Raw genomic sequence first — 20,968 nt, 5'->3', positions numbered from 1 at the left:
GAGTATTAATTCCAGAGGAAGAACACAAGGAACTATGTGCAGAAAGAAATACAACTTGTGTAATGACAGTTTATACAAACTATCCTCCTACTTTACAAAAAGGTGGAAGAACAGTTACACTGGTCTACAGACCTAAAATATTTCTGCTCTCTCACCCCTATGCGAAGGTGATGTTATGTAGATGCATACACAACTTTTACTGCCGTCAGACCACAAACTAGAATAAAAGCAGTTTTGGAGAGTAAGGGAAGTGAACAATCTAATTAACCAAGAAGTCTTCTGTATAATGTACAAAATTTAATACAATCAAGGTTTAGAGACATCTACAAAAGCAGAAATTAGGGTAGCTAAGGGTTCTACATTCCAAGCTCACTGCAACATTATTGATCACATTCAGAATAAATGTTATCAAGAGATGTAACAGGGGCTATGGTAGGTTGATTGTAGTTTGAGTCAAGATACAGTAGCCTGATCTTACAGAGCATGAAGCACATGGGGAAAAAAATCTTACAGAGGTGTGGGGGACACTGAATGCTTTTTCTGTATTTTCTAAGTGACGTTAGTGCATCAGAATGGTCTCAATGGAACAGGAGAAGCACGGGCAGCATCAATGAAAGATTCTCCACCCTGTCCCACTAATGTATGGTACTCGAAGCCTCTTTGGAGGGACCTCTAGGGATGAGACAAAAGCTTGGTCTCCATGTCTGTTTAGTCCTTGTTGCCTCTGCTGTGACTGCCACTGAGGTTGCCAATTAACATACAACACTTAGCACTAATATAGCTTTTTTACATTTGGACAGTGTTCAGAACATTCATTTAGTCCTCACAACAGCCCTGGTCGATACGCAAGTGGTCTGTAAAATGGGATGATACTTACCCTCCTTTATAACACACTTTGGTATTTCTGGATCAAGAGCTATACAAGAACTAGTTGTTGTTCTTCTCACCCCCAGTTTACAGCTGGGGCAGATACAGTAAATGGCTTGCCCACGGGTTTTGGTAAATTTAATGTCTATTCGTCAGAACCTCAGTTTTTACTCTTCCCAATAATCATTTCAAGGACTTTTTTTTTTAAAGACCTGTTAATAATTTTCACTGCAAATCTGAATCTATTTAAGCATACAATATACTTTGAAAGAGATTTACAAATAATGAGAGTTAACTTAACGATATTGGTCTGCTACTATTTGCCACCAGTCACCCTAAAAACATTCAGAAACCTTGTGGTTAAAACTAGTAACTACTCACCAATATATATATATTGAATTACACACAATTTACTGCACAGAAACAAATATTTTCTTACAGGACAACTTTCATTTACAAAGTGATCTATGGTCAAAGGTTAAAGCTTAGGATATAGTTATTAAAACATTGCCGCATTGAACGGAGAAGCAAACTTTTTTTTGTTTATTTCAGTTTGAAACAGGATACATTTTGTACAAACCTAGTTTTGAATCAAAGCCCTATATTCAAAATATTTCATACCTCATTCCTGATCATTCTGTTTACTTTGTGAAATTTCACTGGCATTTGTACTTCAACGTGAAGCATGATCTTTAAATTAAGAACATACCATATATTGATTCTTAGGTCTAAACTATTGTGGTTACACAGTTCCTCCTGAGACATCATTTAAGGATTGTTTATAAAACTCCAGAGTTATTTCTACAGAGGATTTTCAACCTTTGTGCTAATGTCCAGTACATCATGGGGTTTCACAGCAAACTCGTTCTTCACATTAGTTTTATTTATGTAGAAGAATCAATTCCTGATGTATATCTTTTGTAATGTTGAAAATTCACCATAAGTAGTCATTTATCATTTGCTACATGACCGCACAATTTTGTGTTATAATAAAGGAAAGCTATTTTTAGCAGGATTAAAATTTCCATCAGTCCATTTTGCAGATGGAAGATCTACAGATGGATGGGTTTTTTTATATGCCTCTGTATAACTGGATCCACTTATGGGAGAAGGCATTTGCTTTCTCCTATGCTACTGCAGTCTGCGGGAAAGTTCCTAACAAAGTTCTTTGTTAGTGTTTGTAAGACTGGATAGGAGGTTTAATTGAGGGATTTGTGCTGAATGTTCTTTCGCTTTGAGCCTTAGTGCTGCAATGCTCGACGTTTTCCTTTCAACTGCTGCCGGATCAGTGAAGGCAGTGAGACCAGGGTCTGACGGGGGTCCTGGTGCTTTCATTAAGACTGAAGCTGTTGTCATGAGAGGATTTAAAGTATTGAGAAATCTATATTTGGAAAAAAAAAGTCAATAGTAACAAACCAAGAAGTATTTTGTAGAAGAAATATTTACCTTATTAATAACCACAGCACTAAACTGGGTTGAATTTTTTTTAAACCAAACTTCTTCTTTGTTCCAAACTTACATTTTTTTGTAAATTTACTTTTAGCTTGTTTTGTTTTTTTTAGTGCAATAGGCAAATCCACTTTGCACCTAATGAATATCACTTACTAAACTGTGGCTGCAGCATAGAAGAAAGATGTTCATACCGCTGCATTGCATGCAGCTATCTAGAAAAGTCAGTTTGTTAGCTTTACGGTCACTCTCTTAACATGTTACATCCTTTCTAAGCAAACCTTGTAATGCGGGAGAGCAGCACGCTCTGTGGAAACAACAGAATACTTCATGAAGGGAACAATTTTCAGACAGGTCTCTGGGCAACCCATTTGTTGTGACAAGTTATTTCATGTGAAAAGCAGCATAAGTCAGCATGGCAGAAAGGTGTGCTCATTAATCGGAGGCTATAATATAGGCTGTCATTTCAGGAGGCAGAGGACTATACAGTGCTAACACAGCAGTAGCTTTCAGTTGTTTAATTTCAGCACTTGGAGCGAGCGAGACTGAGGAGCTGATCTTCAGCTATTCTAAATCATCAGAGCTCCTTAGAATTCAATGGAGCGCTGATAATGGACACAGGTTCGGGATCTCCCCATTGGTCTTGAGTTTTGGAAGGAAGACCCTGAACTCATCCCTGTGCTTATTGTAGTCAATGGCAAAACTCCCATTGGGATTGGGCACACGTGTCTTCAATAAAGGAAATGTTAACAGTACGAATATGGCCCTGAAATGAAAACCAATGATGTCAGCTCTGTCATTGGTGCTCAGGGAACTGGGGCCGTGTTCTGCTCTCCTGTGTGGGAACATCCAGTATAATTCTCTATTTTGTAGAGCCACCTCGAGAGCTCCTATCTAGATCTGTTGTAGTAGATTTTAAGATGTGTAATATACTACACCCGTATATACGAGATCAGAATAGAGTCCATAGTTGGTCTACATTAAAACAGTCTGTCATGAAGACAAGGGCCCACTGACTTCAATGGGGCCAGGATTTCCCCCAACACGTACAACTGCCCTTAAAACAGTAACTATATAGAATGACTTTCACTGGGGTTTACAGCTAATTTAGGGCCAAATCCTGCTTATTTTACTCAAGTTATCCCAGTGAGTAAGACATGTGAAAACTGGCCTTTTTAATAACTTTTTATATTATTCATTTATATAGACAGAATCCATACTGTAACATTGGAACACACATTTAATTATGGCACCTATGAATTGCTTACTGATATTAAGCTGTTGTATTGCATAAGAACGGCCATACTGGGTCAGACCAAAGGTCCATCTAGCCCAGTATCCTGTCTTCTGACAGTGGCCAATGCCAGGTGCCCCAGAGGGAATGAACAGAACAGGGAATCATGAAGTGATCCATCCCCTGTTGCCCATTCCCAGCTTCTGGCAAACAGAGGCTAGGGACACCATCCTGCCCACCCTAGCTAATAACCATTGATGGACCTATCCTCCATGAACTTATCGAGTTCTTTTTTTGAACCCTATTATAGTATTGGCCTTCACAACATCCTCTGGCAAGGAGTTCCACAGATTGACTGTGTGTTGTGTGAAAAAATACTTCCTTTTGTTTGTTTAAAACCTGCTGCCTATTAATTTCATTTGGTGATCCCTAGTTCTTGTGTTCTGAGAAGGAGTAAATAACACTTCCTTATTTACTTTCTCCACACCAGTCATGATTTTATAGATCTCTATCATATCCCCCTTGGTCATCTCTTTTCCAAGGTGAAAAATCCCAGTCTTATTAATCTCTCCTCATATGGCAGCCATTCCATACCCCTAATAATTTTTGTTGCCCTTTTCTGGACCTTTTCCAATTCCAATATATCTTTTTTGAGATGAGTTGACCACATCTGCATGCAGTATTCAAGATGTGGGTGTACCATGGATGTAGATAGAGGCAATATTGTATTTTCTGTCTTATATATCCCTTTCTTTTAAACCTTGAGGGTTAAAAGAAAGGGATAGATAATAAGACCGAAGACCTCACAGTTTAAAAGAAAAGATAATAAGATAGATAATAAGACAGAAAACCTTGAGGTTTAAAAGAAAAACACTTAAAATATGGTCTCTGTACCTTCCAAAATGGGGACTTAAAATTGGATTTCTGAAGAGAGATGTCCAGGCAAGACTGCTGAGACCAAACGGCCCTAAACTTGCAGGGTTGAATGCTGGAGTTACGGATGGCATAGCTATTGTTGAAAGTGGCATTGATCTCCATGCGTGGTCCAGAAGAGGAGACTGACTCAATGGAATGTCCAAAAACAGACCCAATGGATGCGTTAAGGAGAGTCCTGGAACGTTCCCTAACAATTCAGTTTTTTCACGTTTCCTCCATTTTGCCCTTCTGTTTTGAAACCAGACCTTCAGAGAGAATACAAAAGGGTTAGCTAGACTGAGTTTGTTGTTGCTTTTATCAGCTATGGTAGGCCGTGGTGCACATGGCATAGTAGTGACCTTTATTTTAAAAGTACAGTTTCTATGCAGAAAGGTTCTGTTTATAAAGTGTTTTTTATTAATTAATAGATGTCATAATCATGTTTATGGATGTGAGTAGTATCTGTTGTAGGCATATCAGCAAAAGGTGTTATTGGTAATAAGCCATAGTAATATGCAATCTCTGACCTGTTGGACTCTAATTATTGACTAATCTATTAAACAATGAAAATAGCTATTAATAATTTACTACCCCTTTATTAGTTGAGCCTTCAAATATGATCCCCCTGACCTCCCCAAATCGGAAGGTGGCTACCTCAGTCCATGCAATTTAAGAAGCAATTTAATCATAACTGAAATATTTTTTAATCAAAACCATGAGTGTGATTTAAATGCCTAGATAGTCTGGCTGACTAACTACATAGATAAGTATTTAAAAACATTTTTTTAGATGCTCTTATTACTTGCCATGACTCAAACTGATGTCATATATAGTTATGTGAAACTGATTAACTCAGTTATAGTACAATAGAAATCTATGTTACTCAAGACACCAAATATATTCCGATACTTGAGAGTTCTGGTAACCAGGAGTCAATAAAACAGGGAGACATGCTGGTAGTTTCTTAGACATAGGGCTTTGGATGGTAAGGAGTCTACTGTACAGCATACTTTTGTACAGTAAACTGTTTATTATATCAACTTCTCTTTGCAAGGCTGCACTATTAATTATTTTAGCCTATGGAGTATATTATAAAGTAACGGAGAAGTGAGACTAGAATTTAATCTACTCTGACAACTGACACCACACCATTTTTTGTTTGTTTGTAATTTTGACTCTGTTTTGGAGTATTCTCTCTTGGGTCCCTAAATATGTGTGTGCACTAAGGTGAAAATGCATTGTGAAGTATACAGCAGAGATGGGCTGAAACCAGAATCTCAGATAGGAATGCTCCCAAGTTTGAGGATTCAAAAATCTAAATTTTCTCAAATGTTGAGATGTTCTAATTCAGGTAGAGAGATACATTCAACCTGAATTCTGAACTGTATCTGGGCTTGGATCAAAGATTTTTAGTTTGGGCCTGTAGCGGGGTGGCTACCCCGCTCCTGCCCTGAGGGGTTTAAAATAGCCCTGGAGGAGGGCTGCAGCTCTAAAAGCTGGGCTGATTGGGGAAGCAGCCACAGCTGGCCTGTATAAAAAGGCTGGGAGCCAGAGGCCAAAGAGTCTATCTCTGCCTTCAGAGGGAGAAGGGCCTGGCTGCAGGGAGACAGAGTACCTGAGTGGAGCGGGGCTGGGGAGCTCCAGCCTGGATAGCCCCAGGCTGCGGCCTAGTAGGAGGCCAAGGGGTACTGGGGGTTGCAGAGGGCAGCCCATGGCTAGGCCAAGGCAGCAGGTCCAAACCCAACCTTGCCAATGATGAGTGGCCTATACTGCAGTCTGCCCCAGGGAGTGGGGGGCTAGTTGGTGACTGGCAGTGGCCTAGTGCTGAGGTGAGGTAGGGATAGTGGGTGGGGCTTCCCTGGGAGGGGAGACCCTGAGACTGGGGGGTGTACTGCCAGTGGGCAGCACCCAGAGATAGGGGCACCGGGGTCCGGGAGGGACACGGGGCCAGGGGACAGGTGGATCACCAGCCTGCAGGGGGTGCTCCATGACGCTGGAAGAGCTAATTCCCGAGATGACCAGCAGGAGAGGCCCTGTATAGGTTCGGACTCACCCCTGCGGCTCATCATCTCTAACTCAAATTTTATATCTAGCCACTACTGAAATTCAATAAGCCATTAGCAGAAGTTTTCATATAGTATAACGATCATGTATTAATTGGTACATTAATAGTCCCCCAAATAGGAGTAAATATTTACTGCAGAGAATGCTGGGATATAAATAGACACTTATTCCATCTGCAGGTGCAGCATTATGAAACCAAACAGTTCAAGTAAGACGATCAAAACATTCTAGTGTATGGCGAGAATTATTATATTTTTAAAATGACCTATGAGTCACAATACAGTTTTGAAATCTTTATCAGAAGTCTCTAATATGAGTGCAACTATGGTCTGGGAGTTAGAGCAGGGCTGACTGGGAATCACTGACTTGCTCTGATCTTGGGCAAGTTGTTTACCCTCTCTTTTGGACTTAGTTTACCTGTCTGTAAAGATATACTAGCATCTGCTTCACAAAGAGCTTTTTGTTGCATATTTAAATAATAATTGTAAAGTGCCAAGAGCTTCTGAAGAAAAGCCCTATGGAAGTGAAAAGCTGTTAATACCCAAAGTACATTGCTATACTGTATGTGTTGCTAGCCTTGGTATCACAGGCCTGATCTTTTCCCTTTAAGTCAATGGCAAACCTCCTATTGAGTTCAAAGGGGACAGGATTGGGCCACACATCAGTCTCACTAAAATACATTACAATATATATAATAAGGAGCGAAAAGATACTGTAATAAGGTACCCACATGGCATAAGTCTTGTGAATGCTTATTCACAGGGACCTAAAGAAGCAGTGACTATTTGAACACCTTTTGTTTAGATTTTTTTTTTTTAAAGCTAGCAATATTCTGTGAAAACTTAAGTGACTCTGCAAAAATAATGGTGTCTTTTTCCTCCGGGTAACTAACGTACACTTCGTGCTTATGTCTGTTGGCAAGGAGATTGGTGCTTTGAACCAAGAAAAGGACAATGGAAAATATCGCACATTTGACAAAATCTGGCACAATAGTGTTGAACAATAAATAATCTTAGGGACACAAGGTCTGTGCTTGTAAAGGGTCAAATTTCTTATAGGCGATAGCTGAACTAGTGAAATGCTGGAAATCTATATCTACAGATGGGAGTCAGGTGCATGAAAGCTTTAGGCATCGGCTAAAACAGATTTTAGTAATGTAATTAAATTAGTTTTACAAGGTTTATTGGTTAAATAGCTGCCTCCAATCACTTGCCAATAAGCATCATAAATGGAGCTAGAGTTGGTATCTCAGAAAATAAAACCACTAGCGCTAAGCCACCAGTGCTCTCCTCTAGAATGGAGTTCAAAGGACGAAAAGAGTAGTGAGAATATTACATAATTAAGCATTTTTTTCCTCAGTCTGCCCCAAACAGAGAAACTGAATAAGGAGTGAAATGTTTGCTACCTTAAAATGTTAAAATAATTCCTTTAATATACTCTTATGGAATCTGTAGAGCTATCTTTTATGATTGCAATACTATTGCTTGTCTATTGCACAGATTGTAAATCCAGTGTAACAACTGATTTCAATTGGCCATTAATTATTGTATTTATCAAACTTCTTTTAAAATCTAAACTGAATTTGGACTATCAGCACTGAAAGCCATTATTTAGGACTAAAATCCCCATCTTGAACTCCCGGCTTGGGCAAAATTCACATTAATATGAGTGATAAATGGGGCATAAACACATCTTACCTTACAGTGACATCATAAACAGACAGTACTTTCAAAACTTTAGCATTTATATTATTATAAATAAGATTTAGATTATTTAATACAAGCATAAAAATGACTAATTTTGTATTTTTGCTACTGATTAATAGAAGAGTTCAACTGCCTTTAAAAATAATTTAGCTTTACATTTTTAGATCATTACATTTCTGTCAGGTTACCTGGGTAGTTTGCATCTATACACAGATGTGTACATACTTTTTAGCTAACCATATCCTTTTGGGCTAAATATATTCAAAATAATGTGTTAGAGGTATGTTATAAAGAAGAGTGAATTGTAGACTCCTGGAGTCATTACAGTTTTGATCAGTTTTTAAATTTAACAAGAATGGACTATAAACCAGTGTATATTAAATACTGCATATGTTATTTTTGTAACTATTGATAGATTATGAATGTATCCTAAAAGTAATTCCTATGCCAGGACTTTCATTAGAAATCTAAATTTGGATTATGAATGATAATTTCAAAGTACTCGGTGTTTTGAAAATAATTAAAAACTTTAACTATGCAATTTTAAGAGAAGAGCCTACTGAATGTAAAGTCAGTTTTCAATTTAGTCATTTCTGGAGACTTTAAATCTCTTCAAAATCATGTGAATTAAAACACTTTCTGATACATAAAAAACAAGTTAAATTATATTTGACTAGCCATAGTGTATCTTTGTTGCTGAGATTGATTTTTTGGGACTATTAGCAAATAATATCACAAGGATGTTCAATTTGCAGTAATCCTTATTACTTTGTGAGTGAGTGCTTTACCAATGATACCTATGGTGCTGAATCAACCACTTGATGTTTCTAACTTTTTCATGTTAGAACTTTTTAAGATGTTCCTATTTTTCTCCCCAGACCAATGATCTACACTAATAATGAGAAAGAAGCCTGTTAAGAGAAGCGAAGTATGGACTCAAACAAGAATGCTTCTGGAAGTCCACAAAGGATGGGTTCCGAGCAGGACTGGATTTACCAGAGTTTCACATCATTCCTTTCCCATGGTATGGAAAAATATAAGGGTCCCCTTGGATGCATTTTCAAAGAGGGGAAATCTCCCTAGGTGGGGGAAATAGCTGAAATAAGTGGTGCACTTTGGAATGAGATGGGAATAAGAGAGTTGTTCATTTTTCTTTCTTGCAGGGTCACTTCCAATTAGGACTCAATGAAATACAAGTTTCTGCCGACTCCGGTAAGAGAGAGAATATTATGCCTGCTCCCCATTGTATCTGGCCGTGCGTATACTGCCCCAGGAAGAGGTACGGCAGGTGTCTCCCCGGAGAAGCAAATCTCAGTTTGAAAAGCAATGGGCTGCTTTGCTGGCTCAGTGAGGTACAGAAATGACAACTCTGCGTTAAATTAACTTCACAGAGAGTTACTTTTGAGCAAGTCCGGAAGATACCATTGCAGTATATTTAAAAAATGGTCTATTAACCTACCGTGCTATCTAAGCATCTCAGAATCTTTAATGTATTTATCCTCACAACACCTGTGTGAGTTATCATCTCCATTTTACAGTTGGGGGAATGAGACCGAGAGATCAAGTGACTTGCCCAAGGTACTTGTCTATGGTAAAGCAGGGAATTGAAACTCCGTCTCATGTTAGCAATCAAACCACTCTGCCTGTGACACATAAGTCTAGCCTCCTGAGGGCTGTAATACTGGGGTCTCATCTCAGTGGTTGGGTTTCATGTACGGGTGCTGGGTGGTGGTGATGACCTGTGATACATAAGAGCTCAGGTTAGATACTGTGGTGGTCCCTTCTGGCCTTGAATTCTATGATACTGGAGAATCCTTCCTCTCAATATTTGCCTAGTACTCCTATGTGGCTATGCCACTGAAAGTTTTGTTCTTTTTTATGACATTCACAGGAAGCTTGGCTTCAAATCATCTACATGATCCCTTTTGCCGTATGCCAATGTCTCAAAAAAGAGACATCGAACAGCACAACTCAACTGCATGCAATTGGCAAGCCCATATGAGAAGGTGAGAATGGGATTGGGGAAAGAGGTGGGTTAACAGTTTTGCATCCATGTTCATTTTATGGGAGAAACAAGTGGCTGTCATGTGTTAAGATATTTTAGTTACTAGTAGCATTGGTGATATTTATGTTGGGGTGTGTGTGTGTGTGTGTGTGTGTGTGTGTGTGTGTGTGTGTGTGTGTGTGTGTATTTTCTTTCCTTAAAGGTCAGAAAATAACTTAGCTATGGTGTTGAGATGAAAAAGGTGACAAAGCTTGCTCACACGTAAAATCATTGAGCACTGGATGTAATATATAAATTGTCTAAGAGCTTTCCCTGATGGCTGGAAGTTCTCTTTCCCAGTCTTCAAGGCCCAGATCCTCACAGGTATTTAGGCTCCTAACTTCCACTGACATCAATGGATTTTAGGAACCTACTTATCTTTAAGGATCTGGGCCCAAGTGTTAAAATATGGAAAGATGAGTAAATCAAGACTTCTGGGGCCAGCTCCTCAGCCAGTGTAAACTGTCATTGCTCCATTGACTTCAACTGATCTACAGTTTACACAAATTGAGCATCTGGCCCCATTGGTGAAGTGTGAGGAGAAACAGAGCTAAATAGATGAGTCTGTGAGTAAGCCTGTCAAATCAGGGAAGAGGTTGCAATGCATATCATACTCATGAAAAATGAACAGTACATGCTGGGAGCCAAGTCATGACCGCAGCTTGCAGCTGGACTGACATGCAAAGTAATTCATTAAATATCCGATGTGCTGAGGTTAGTATAATTTGATTGGTTTTGTGCGAATTTGGACCCTTAATGGTCTGTTTGAAACTAAATTTTTAACAAGATTTAATATTTGCTATGTAGACAAGTTTTTTTTTAAAAAATAGCTAACAGTAAAGGAGTTAATACTAGAGTTAATACTTTGTAAAAGAGAGTGTTAATTATGGGTGTTTAGATCCAAGGATAGGCTTCTTTAGAGGATTGCAGTATGGACGATTGGTTACACAAACTTTGCACCTGTATGCTTAAGGTTTTGTCTGATGTTCCATTATAACTGACCAACCTAGTAATAAAAATTCCCTTCAAGCAGACATTCTCATCTCAGTCTCAGAATCATCTTTTAATTTATGTAACCATTTTTTAAACCGTGCAGATGTTTTCAAGTTAAATTGGGGCAGGAGATGGTGCATGAATGCTTTTGTGAACTACATAAATAACTGCTTAGCTGTAGAACACAACATTCAACTAATCATTAGTTCACAACACACTCTAACCATTTTGGGTCCTTTTATTGTTTTGGTCAAGAACCAAAACATCAGATTTTGGCACTTCAAAAGAAACTGCATAAATATTTTGCTAATGTGAACTTTTACAAAAACTAAATACAGAAATTTTAAAAATGCCAGTATGCATTTAATTTTGGACTATTACAGACCAGTGGTAAAATTGCATTTTTAAGTGTACATCTAGAAAATATTACTGTCTAAAATGTTATGGTTAGTGTTTTTGTCTCAGATTTAGTAATGGATGACATGTCCTGGATATTTCTCCTTTCTTTAAAAAACAAATATCAAGGAGAACACCAGTTGATAAATGTCAGAAAATTATTAATGTAACTACATTCGGAACTCCTATACAATACTATTGTCCCCAATTAGGGTAACCAGATGTCCCGATTTTATAGGGACAATCCCCAATTTGGGGGCCTTTTTCTTATATAGGGTCCTATTATCCCCCACCCCGTCCCGATTTTTCACACTTGCTGTCTGGTCACCCTATCCCCAATTAATTTTGTTTTTAAATATTTTTCTAGTGGAGGAAATTATAGTGGAAAAAGTATCAAATTTTACTGTGAATCTTTAAGCTTCTGTTGGTTTGTTTCAGAACTTTAAGATTTAAATATAAAATGGTATTTAAACAATATGCGTACAACTCATTCAAATCCACATCTACATCCGTAAACAGATGTTTAAATAGTTTAGAGCAGTGGCTCTCACCTTTCCAAACTATTGTACCCCTTTCAGGAGTCTGATTTGTCTTGTGTACCCCCAAATTCCACCTCACTTTAAAAAAACTTGCTTACAAAATCAGATGTTAAAAATAACAAAAGTGTCACAGTATGCTATTACTGAAAAATTGCTTACTTTCTCATCTTTACCATATAATTATAAAATAAATATAAATATTGTACTTACATTTCAATGTACAGTATATAGAGTAGCATAAACAAGTCATTGTCTCGCTGAAATTTTAGTTTGTACTGACTTCGCTAGTGCTTTTTATAAAACTAGGCAAAAATCTAGATGAGTTGATTTACCCCCTGGAAGACCTCTGCGTACCCTCAGCGATAAGCGTACCCCAGCTGAGATCCACTGGTTTAGACAAGCTGCAAAGCCTATTTTTAAATGATCATTTAATGTTCGCTGACGTGTATTGATATTACATCTGACAATTACTACATTTCATTTCGACGTTTCTGGTTTTGTGAGGGGTGGGATACTAACAACTTCTCATTCTTTTAAATTCAAAACTCTGATCACATTTGGTCCTCTTCTGTAGGATAATATGGAATAACAGCCCCCAGCTTTTTACATCATTTACAGCAGCACTTCTCAATCTGAGTGAGCTGGAAAAATAAAAAACCCAATAGCACTAAGAAAACACTTCACACTTAGCTTAAAATTAAGAACGTTTATACATATCAAAAGGCAGTGTATTCAGTCCAAAACTAGATCCATGTTCTTTAGTACCTGTTACTCACCTGAACTCTGGCTTCTGTTAAATCCAGACGCATTGCTAGCTCCTCTCTGCAGAAGAGCCAAACATCATTTAGTATTTCCCTCTTGAAGCCAACTCTTTTTTTGTGACTAATCAAAAACAGCCCCATCAAAAACTGAGAGTTCACTAAAAGTCAAATCAGATCCCCGGCTCTTTATAGGTGATTTCCAATCTAGAAGCCGCTGCATCGTGCCTACCAGCCTGAGACTATATAAACAGTAACATACAACTCCAAGGTTTTTACACACACACACACACACACACCCACACCCACACCCACACCCACCCGGTAACTGTATCAGGACCATTGGGACAGCAATAAGTGGATGGAAGATCTGAGCCCCCCTCGCACACCATAGTGCCCTGATTTCACCTTGATTCCCACTTAATGGGAGCGCGGAATGGCATGTGTTCCAGCTGTTACTTTAAAGCCAGCGATTACCATCCATCCCGAGCTATTTCCCTTTGCTTCAAGTGCTTTTCCTATCCGCCAGAGTCACTGCTCGCTTTCCTGGGGGCTCCCTGACATTACATCCCCTGGGTTCATTCAATCTGGTTTATTTCCCTACAGCAGGGAGTGGCATTGACAGGGCAGTGACCATTTCAAGGTCTGACCCTGCTGCCTCGGGGGAGGAATCTCTCTTTGAATCCCCCTGGACCCAGTCGGAACTTGGGGGAGAGGGCGCAGTCAGGGCCCGATCCTCCCAAAGGAGGGCAGCATCTCCCAGGATCTGGCCCCCCCGGGAGGGTGGGAAGGGCTGTGCTGGGGCTGGCGGCCCCTGGCGGAGCGGCCTGGCCGCGCTCCTACCTGGTGAACACGTCGGGGTAGTGGCACTTGCGGAACGCCCGCTCCAGCTGCTCCAGCTGCAAGTTGCTGAACGTGGTGCGGTAGCGCCGCTGCTTCCGCTTCAGGGGCCCCGGCGCCTCGGCCGCAGCTGCGGGGGCTGAGCCGGAGACACCAGCCGCCGGCTCCCCGGGGCAGCTGCTGCCCTTCTCCGCGTCCTCTGCCGCTTCCTTCTCCGCCCACGCGCCGGGGACCGGGCGCTTCTCTGCCGCCAGCGGCGCGGGGCAGGGCTCGGGCGGCTCCGTGGGGTCCCCGCCTGGGGAGAGTGGAGAAGCGGGAGAATGACTGGAGGGCCCGGCTGCTGCGCTGCCCCGGGGAGCTCCGCACTGGGGGAACCAGCAGGGCGCCCCGGTCCCCCCCATCCATCCCCGGCGGGTGGGGGCTGGCAGGGCTCCCCGGTCCCCCCATCCATCCCCGGCGGGTGGGGGCTGGCAGGGCTCCCCGGTACCCCCCATCCATCCCCGGCGGGTGGGGGCTGGCAGGGCCCCCCGGTCCCCTCCATCTATCCCCGGCGGGTGGGGGACTGGCAGGGCCCCCCGGTCCCCTCCATCTATCCCCGGCGGGTGGGGGGCTGGCAGGGCGCCCCGGTACCCCCCATCTATCCCCGGCGGGTGGGGGCTGGCAGGGCGCCCCTGTCCCCTCCATCTATCCCCGGCGGGTGGGGGGCTGGCAGGGCGCCCCGGTACCCCCCATCTATCCCCGGCGGGTGGGGGCTGGCAGGGCCCCCCGGTCCCCTCCATCTATCCCCGGCGGGTGGGGGGCTGGCAGGGCCCCCCGGTCCCCTCCATCTATCCCCGGCGGGTGGGGGGCTGGCAGGGCGCCCCGGTCCCGGGGGCAGTTCCCCGGGCAGGGTCCCGCTCACCTTGCCGCCTGGCGGCGGGGCTCCGGCCCAGGATGCTGTCTATGAAGTAGGAGGTGAGCAGGTGCAGGGCGGGGGCGGCCGGCCCGGGGGCTGAGCTCTGCATGGCTGCGGAGGCTGCGGGCTGGCACCGGGTAGAGCCCCGGCTCCGCGCCGGGTTTTATTGGTGCTGGCAGCGACCGGCTCGGCGCCCCCGGTATTAGCATTTCATTAGCGCGCTGGCGTCAAGGCTGGGGGTGGGACCCGCACTGGGGCCGGGTTCGCAGCCTGGCCAGGCGGGAAGGAGTGCCAAGCAGCCCCCGGGAGCCGCGGGGATGGGTGCCACCCCCTGGGAGCCGCGGGGGAGGTGCCAGACAACATCCCCTCCGCCTCAGTCTCTGTCAGCTATCCCCTGCTGCCTTGGAAAGTGGGCACCAGCTCCCCCAGAGCCTTTGCCACGACGTGGTGAGGTGGGAGGAAGCCCCTGCTGGGGAGAGCTGGGAGTGAGTGCCAGCTTCCACCCTCTGCAGAGGGAGGTGCCAGGCGGGCAGGGAGCTGCCAGGCAATTGACTCTTAAAGGTTGTATGCGGGGGAGGTGGGTGCGCGTGTACAGGAGAAAGGGCAGATCTCTTGGCCTGGGGTTCACTCTGCACTATTGGCTACAAATGGGGAGGGGGGCAGATTCTGAGCTCCCCTCCAGTGGTGTAAGGCCAGAGTCTTCCCTGGAGTTACAAAGACATCAATCTGGCATAAGGGAGACTAGACTCTGGCCCGCTATCAGAAGCAAACGATTGCTGTTTGGTAATAGGGTACTTTTAGAGGGAGCCTACATCCTGCTCCTCAGTGCCAGGCAGAGAGGAGGTGCAGCACATGAAAACATCACACTGAGCTCTAGAAACACAATGCGCTTCCTTTTTTTGCACCTACCACTCCATTGCGCACAATGAACTCGTACCCACCTACTGAATCTGATTTTGGCCCTTGGAGCCTGACTCTGCAAAGTGCGGAATGCCTTCAGGTCCTGTAAGAGCACACAGCATCTTGCAGGATTGGGCCCCCCCTGGCCCATCCTCCTTTAGTTTTCCTCTTTGCTGTTACAGCAACAATCCCTCAGCAGCCGGAGGGCTGCAAGCCAGCGCCTGCATGCAGACACTCAGCACTGCCATGACATTACTACAGTGCACTGCTAGAGCCCTATACATTAGATCAAGAGGTGACTTGATCACAGCGTACAAGTTCCTTCACAGGAATTCAATTCCAGCTACTAAAGGGCTCTCTAATCTAGTGGAGAAAGGCATAACAAGAACCAATGGCTGGATGCTGAAACCAGATCATTTCAATTTAGAAAAGAAAGCACCTATTTGTAACAGTAAGGGTGATACCACTGGAACAAACCACCAAGGGAAGCAATGGATTCTTTGTCTCTTTATGGCTTCAAATCCAGAGCGGATGTCTTTCTGGATGGTATGCTTTAGTCAACCCCAAATATTGGGCTCAGTGCAGTAGTAACTAGGTGAAATTCTATAGCTTGTACAGTACAGCTGGTCAGACTAGATGATCTAATGGTCCTTCTGGCTTTAAAAATCTAGGAATAAATTACATGTTCTTTCATCTTCCTCTCCTCCTATCCACCCAGCTGCATGTGAATGATGCAGTGCTTCCATCTCTCGCCAAGCGGGGCCCAGCACCCAATCCTCTGCATGCCAGCTCATTGTCCCAGACCTAGAGTTTGTTTGTTTGAACACAAAAACTTTATTTAGCCCAAAATAATTCCATAACAAACCCATTTCTGTAGCACCTTCCAGCCTAGACTCTCTGAAAGTCCTTACTGATGCTAATTAAGTAACCTCATAATACCCCTGTAAGAGAGAGACATATTATCATCCCTATTTTACAGAAATGGAGGCCCAGTAAGATGAAGTGACCTACCCCAAAAATTCATTGCAGAGCTGGGGATACACTCCTGATCGCTTGACCACAAGACCATCTTTCCTTCTCTTGGATCCCATAAATCAATACATGGATCATATTTAGAGCAACTACAGCAGATACCAACTCAAGTAAAAAGCAGGATGATAGCCATAATAGAGGGTCCCTTGGCTCTTAGTCCTCTAGGAAGAGATGGGTCAGGCCGGGGAGATAATGTGACCAGTGTATTTTCATCTTCTGTAAAATTACAACTTGATTAAAGCTGGAACAATCACATGTCTGGCAATGGGTGACTTCTAGGGGCAAATGCAACTGCAGGAAACACAAATGAATTCAGAGAGAAGCAAGTCTGTGGCTGCAGGTCCAAATTTCTAGTGCACAGTGCATGTCTACAATCAGTGGGCTGGGACACAGGTATCATGTTCTCAAAGAAACCAGGGTCAGTCACTTCATATTTTTATTTTTAAGCTACATGCAGAAACCAGAAGTTCCTTTTGAGCCACAGCTGTCCTGAGGGGTGAAGCATAGGAAGGTGTGCACTTCAAAGGGAAGACGATCTTTTGAACTCTGCAGTAGAGCTGGGCCATTTTTTTCTGGCAAACAGTACAGAAAAATGCATTTTTTGGGGGAGCATCAAAACTGTTCACGAGCTTGGGTTGACTTAGGTGAATCGTTTCAGCCAAAAGAAAAATGGATTTTTTTTTAAAGTCAGCATTTAGTTTTGACCATTTCAAAATGAAACATTTTGGCTTTTTTCCTCCTCCCCAAAATTGCAATTTGTTTAGAAATCTAGCTATTTTTTTTTTAAAAAAAGGAGGAGAAAAATGCCTGAAAATGACTTGAAACGCAACCAACAATTTTTTTATTTTGGGTCGAATAAAATGTTTCGGTGAGAAAAACGAGGAAAAAAATCAGTTTTGGTTCAAACTGAGCCAATTTTTTTTTTGCTATTTCAGTTTGGCCCCATTATTATTTACTTAGGGCAGGTCTACACGACCGCTTGAGTCGAGCTAACAGACGTTGCCCGGGGGTGTGAAAAAGACACCGCCCCCAAGCGACACAGATTACAGCGACCTAAGCACTGTCCACACTGGAGCTATGTCGGCGGGAAGCTGACATAGCTTCTGCCTCTTGCAGAAGTGGAGTAATTATGCCGGTGGGAGAGCTCTCTCCTGTTGGCACAGAGCGTCTTCACCAGACGCACTACAGCAGCTGTGCCGATGTAGTGCTTCTAATGTAGACCTGCCCTGAGTTCTACTCTGCAGCACCATCCCACAGGCTTTGTATTGAGGTTACCTGGCAGACCAGCATTGGAGCATTTTTGTTTTATAACCATGAATTTCCTCATAAATATATTCACCAGGGTAGTTGGGTCTTTGGTTTAGGAGGGGCGGTGTAGAGGTCTACTACAGCCTCTGTTCTTTCTGTATAAATTGAAAAAAATATTACTGTAACCTCCATTTTCTCTGAGTTCACTCTCACACAGGCTTGAATATTGGTTACCTAATAAGGGGGTGGGGATGCTATTTAGCTGACTGTATAAGAGAATTCTATGAGGCCTATTGAACCATGTACAGTTTTATGGTTGTGGAGGTAGCCAGGAGGCATGTGAAATGGGTGGTCCAACTACTGCAGTTATATAGTCTACCCCAGGCTGGCTCTCCATTCCTTTGGCTCCACAATCCATAAAATGGCTGAAAAATCTTCCTGAGACCCACTGTATCCCACATGCCTCTGCTGGCCCCAAACGCTTGTGAGATACATCAAGAAAGGTTGGTGGGTCACAGGACAATTTTTTGGTCTTTGCGTGTGCATGTAGGGGAGGCTTCTGGGTAGGTTATTGCTCCTGGGAGCGAGCTGCCCCTTCCCTGGCCTGTCTGTGCTCCTGTGGGAGAATTTGCAGCTCTTTGAACCCATTGGGTGTGCCCCATTTCCTGGTCACATTCGACTAGGTGAGCACCATACCATCCTACGCGGTCTATGCAGAAGCTCCTGAATTTCTGAGAAAATAGGGTCAGGTGCACACACAAGATCTTCATGTGAACTGATGACTCTATGTGCTAAAATGAGGCCAGGTTAATTTATTTCTTCCTTTCGAAAAACAAACAAAAAACCCCAACCCCCCCCATCCCCCTAGCCCTGAACTACAATTGAAGACTCATTATCATCTCACTAGACATTCATCTAATGATGACATCTGCCATCTGATGCACACCAATTTTGCCACGTGTACTGTCCCACACAACTCTCAGGGGCTGGCTGATTCCCAAGTGTTTATGAAGAAGCTGGTTTTCATTCTGAAGGTGTGTTCCACTGCAGCATTGATGTTTCTGTTTTGAAACACAGCTAAAAATAAGAGCTAGTTATGAACACCTGGATGAAAAGGTCAATCCTATTTAGAGTTTTTGTTGATCACAGTCAGGCACTTCATTCCACTAATGGCGGGCGCCTAGCATGCCTTCTGTCAGATTGTGATTGAACAAATGAGGACATCCTCATTATGGAAACATTTACTGGCCTGAAATCGATAATGTAAATTACTTGGCAATATAGTCCCCATCACTGAAATGTATTGAAATAAATAAAGGTGCAGTTTACCCTTTTCTGTTGCCATTTGTACCCTATTAGCAGTGATCATGTGAGTAACATTTATATTGTTGGCTGGACCTGGATATCTGATCTAGTTTGATAATGTATTTATTGCGGTAAAACAAAGGAGCCCCAGTTATTGACTAGAACCCCACTGTGCTAGTGCTGTACAAACACAGAACAAAAGACAGTCCCTGCCCCAATGAGCTTACAATCTAAGAAATTTCATCTTTGATTACCAGCCTTTTTATTTGCTTACATGGTTTCTCTTTCTGACTCCCAAATAACATAAAATAGAACAGCTAACACGATCCCCCAGCCAATGGGAAGGCAGTGGACCTAGGCGAAGGGCAGCCGCCATCTTGCCATGCATGCACTCTCACACCCCCTCCCACCTCTTCCAGACACCATGTTACATTCCCTGCAGTCCATCCAACACACTCACACCCCCATCCCATTGACTGTGGAGGAAGAGGGGCAGTGACCCCCAGCCAGTACTGCAAGGAGGAGGAAGGAGGAGATCCCAGCCACGAGCGAAGGGCGTCCTGCTGCTGAATGGCTGAAAGGCTCGTCCCATCTCGATTATCCCAGCTCCCAGCTATCCAAAGCAAATCCATGTCCCCCATGCTATTTGGATAATTGGGAGTGCACTGTCTAATGTTTGCCCTCTAGGCTAAGCTAATAACCCCAGAAAATATTATATCTATCTTTTGCTGACAGCAACACCTGACTGTTAGAAAAAAAGGCATAGCATATAGCTAATTTCCCTCTCTCATGCTGAATATGTTGGATATTGAATAGTGCAATAAAGTATTAACTACCAAACATCGGAGATAAAAATCAGTGCACTGATCAGGGCACAAATGGAAATAACATGCAATACAGTCACTGCATGCCTTACGGGGGGGAGGGAGTGCAGCTGAGTTCCTCTCGTGGCACTGGACTGTGATTCTGTTCTGTTTGCACGCTGGTTTCCAGAACTGTTCAGCTGCCCTTTGCAGGTCTCCTACTGCATCACTTGAGACACACAGATAAAGTGGTGCTCCTTGTGTACTCTGTTAGTCTTTGTCCATATGGTTCTTGAAGGGGATTGCTCACAAAAGGCAGCCAAATGGAGGAGGATCCTGTGTAGAATTACAAGGGGCACTAGAGGGAGAGGGACCCAGAAGAACCTAATCATGCAGCACTGAATGTTCTTTGTATCAGCGTTGGTAACTGGATGTTTTTTCCCCAACATTCTAAGGCCTGGTCTACACTACAAAGCTAGGCTGATGTAAGTCGCTTGGCGTTGGCCTAGTTGTGCGTGTGTCTGCATTAAAATTTCTCTCCTGCCGATGTCAGCACCCAATGATGGCGACACACTAACGCCACCGCCCTGAATGAACCATGGGCAGTATACTGTGGTCGACGAAGTGCAAGTGTAGATATCGTCTGACCTATGTTGACTCTAACAGTCCTCCAGCAGCTGTCCCACAATGCCTGACACTGACCGCTCTGGTCACAATTGTGAACTCCACTGCCCAGGGGTCACGGAGACCCAAAGCCTGCCCCACAAAATTGTTGAAATGGCTTTTCTTAATCGCCTAGCTTGGCAAGCACACCTAAGCAGCTCTCCCTTGTTGTGTGCAACTGCCCAACCGACCATTCAGGCTCCAAGCTCTAGACGTGCTCCTGCCTGGACTAGACAGGAGGTATTGGAGGTATTGGATCTCTTAGGCCTGTGGGGAGAAGAGGCCGTGGAACAGCTGGATAGCTATGAGCAGATTGC

General features: G+C 43.3%; 1 protein-coding gene across 1 annotated transcript; it reads right to left on the bottom strand.

Annotated features, from left to right (window-relative positions):
- Positions 1–327: 327 nt before the first annotated feature.
- Positions 328–14,819, bottom strand: ESX1 (ESX homeobox 1). The gene is made up of 5 exons (XM_054040326.1): positions 14,707–14,819; positions 13,809–14,100; positions 12,984–13,029; positions 4,445–4,731; positions 328–2,248 (listed from the first exon to the last, which is right to left on the bottom strand). The coding sequence occupies exons 1-5, from the start codon at positions 14,807–14,809 to the stop codon at positions 2,023–2,025; spliced, it is 954 nt and encodes a 317-aa protein (XP_053896301.1). The 5' UTR covers positions 14,810–14,819; the 3' UTR covers positions 328–2,022.
- Between the last annotated feature and the right edge of the window lie 6,149 nt (positions 14,820–20,968).

This window comes from Malaclemys terrapin, chromosome 9 (assembly GCF_027887155.1).
Source record: "Malaclemys terrapin pileata isolate rMalTer1 chromosome 9, rMalTer1.hap1, whole genome shotgun sequence".
Lineage (NCBI taxonomy): Eukaryota > Metazoa > Chordata > Testudines > Emydidae > Malaclemys > Malaclemys terrapin.
This window is presented reverse-complemented; position numbering and strand designations above follow the sequence as displayed.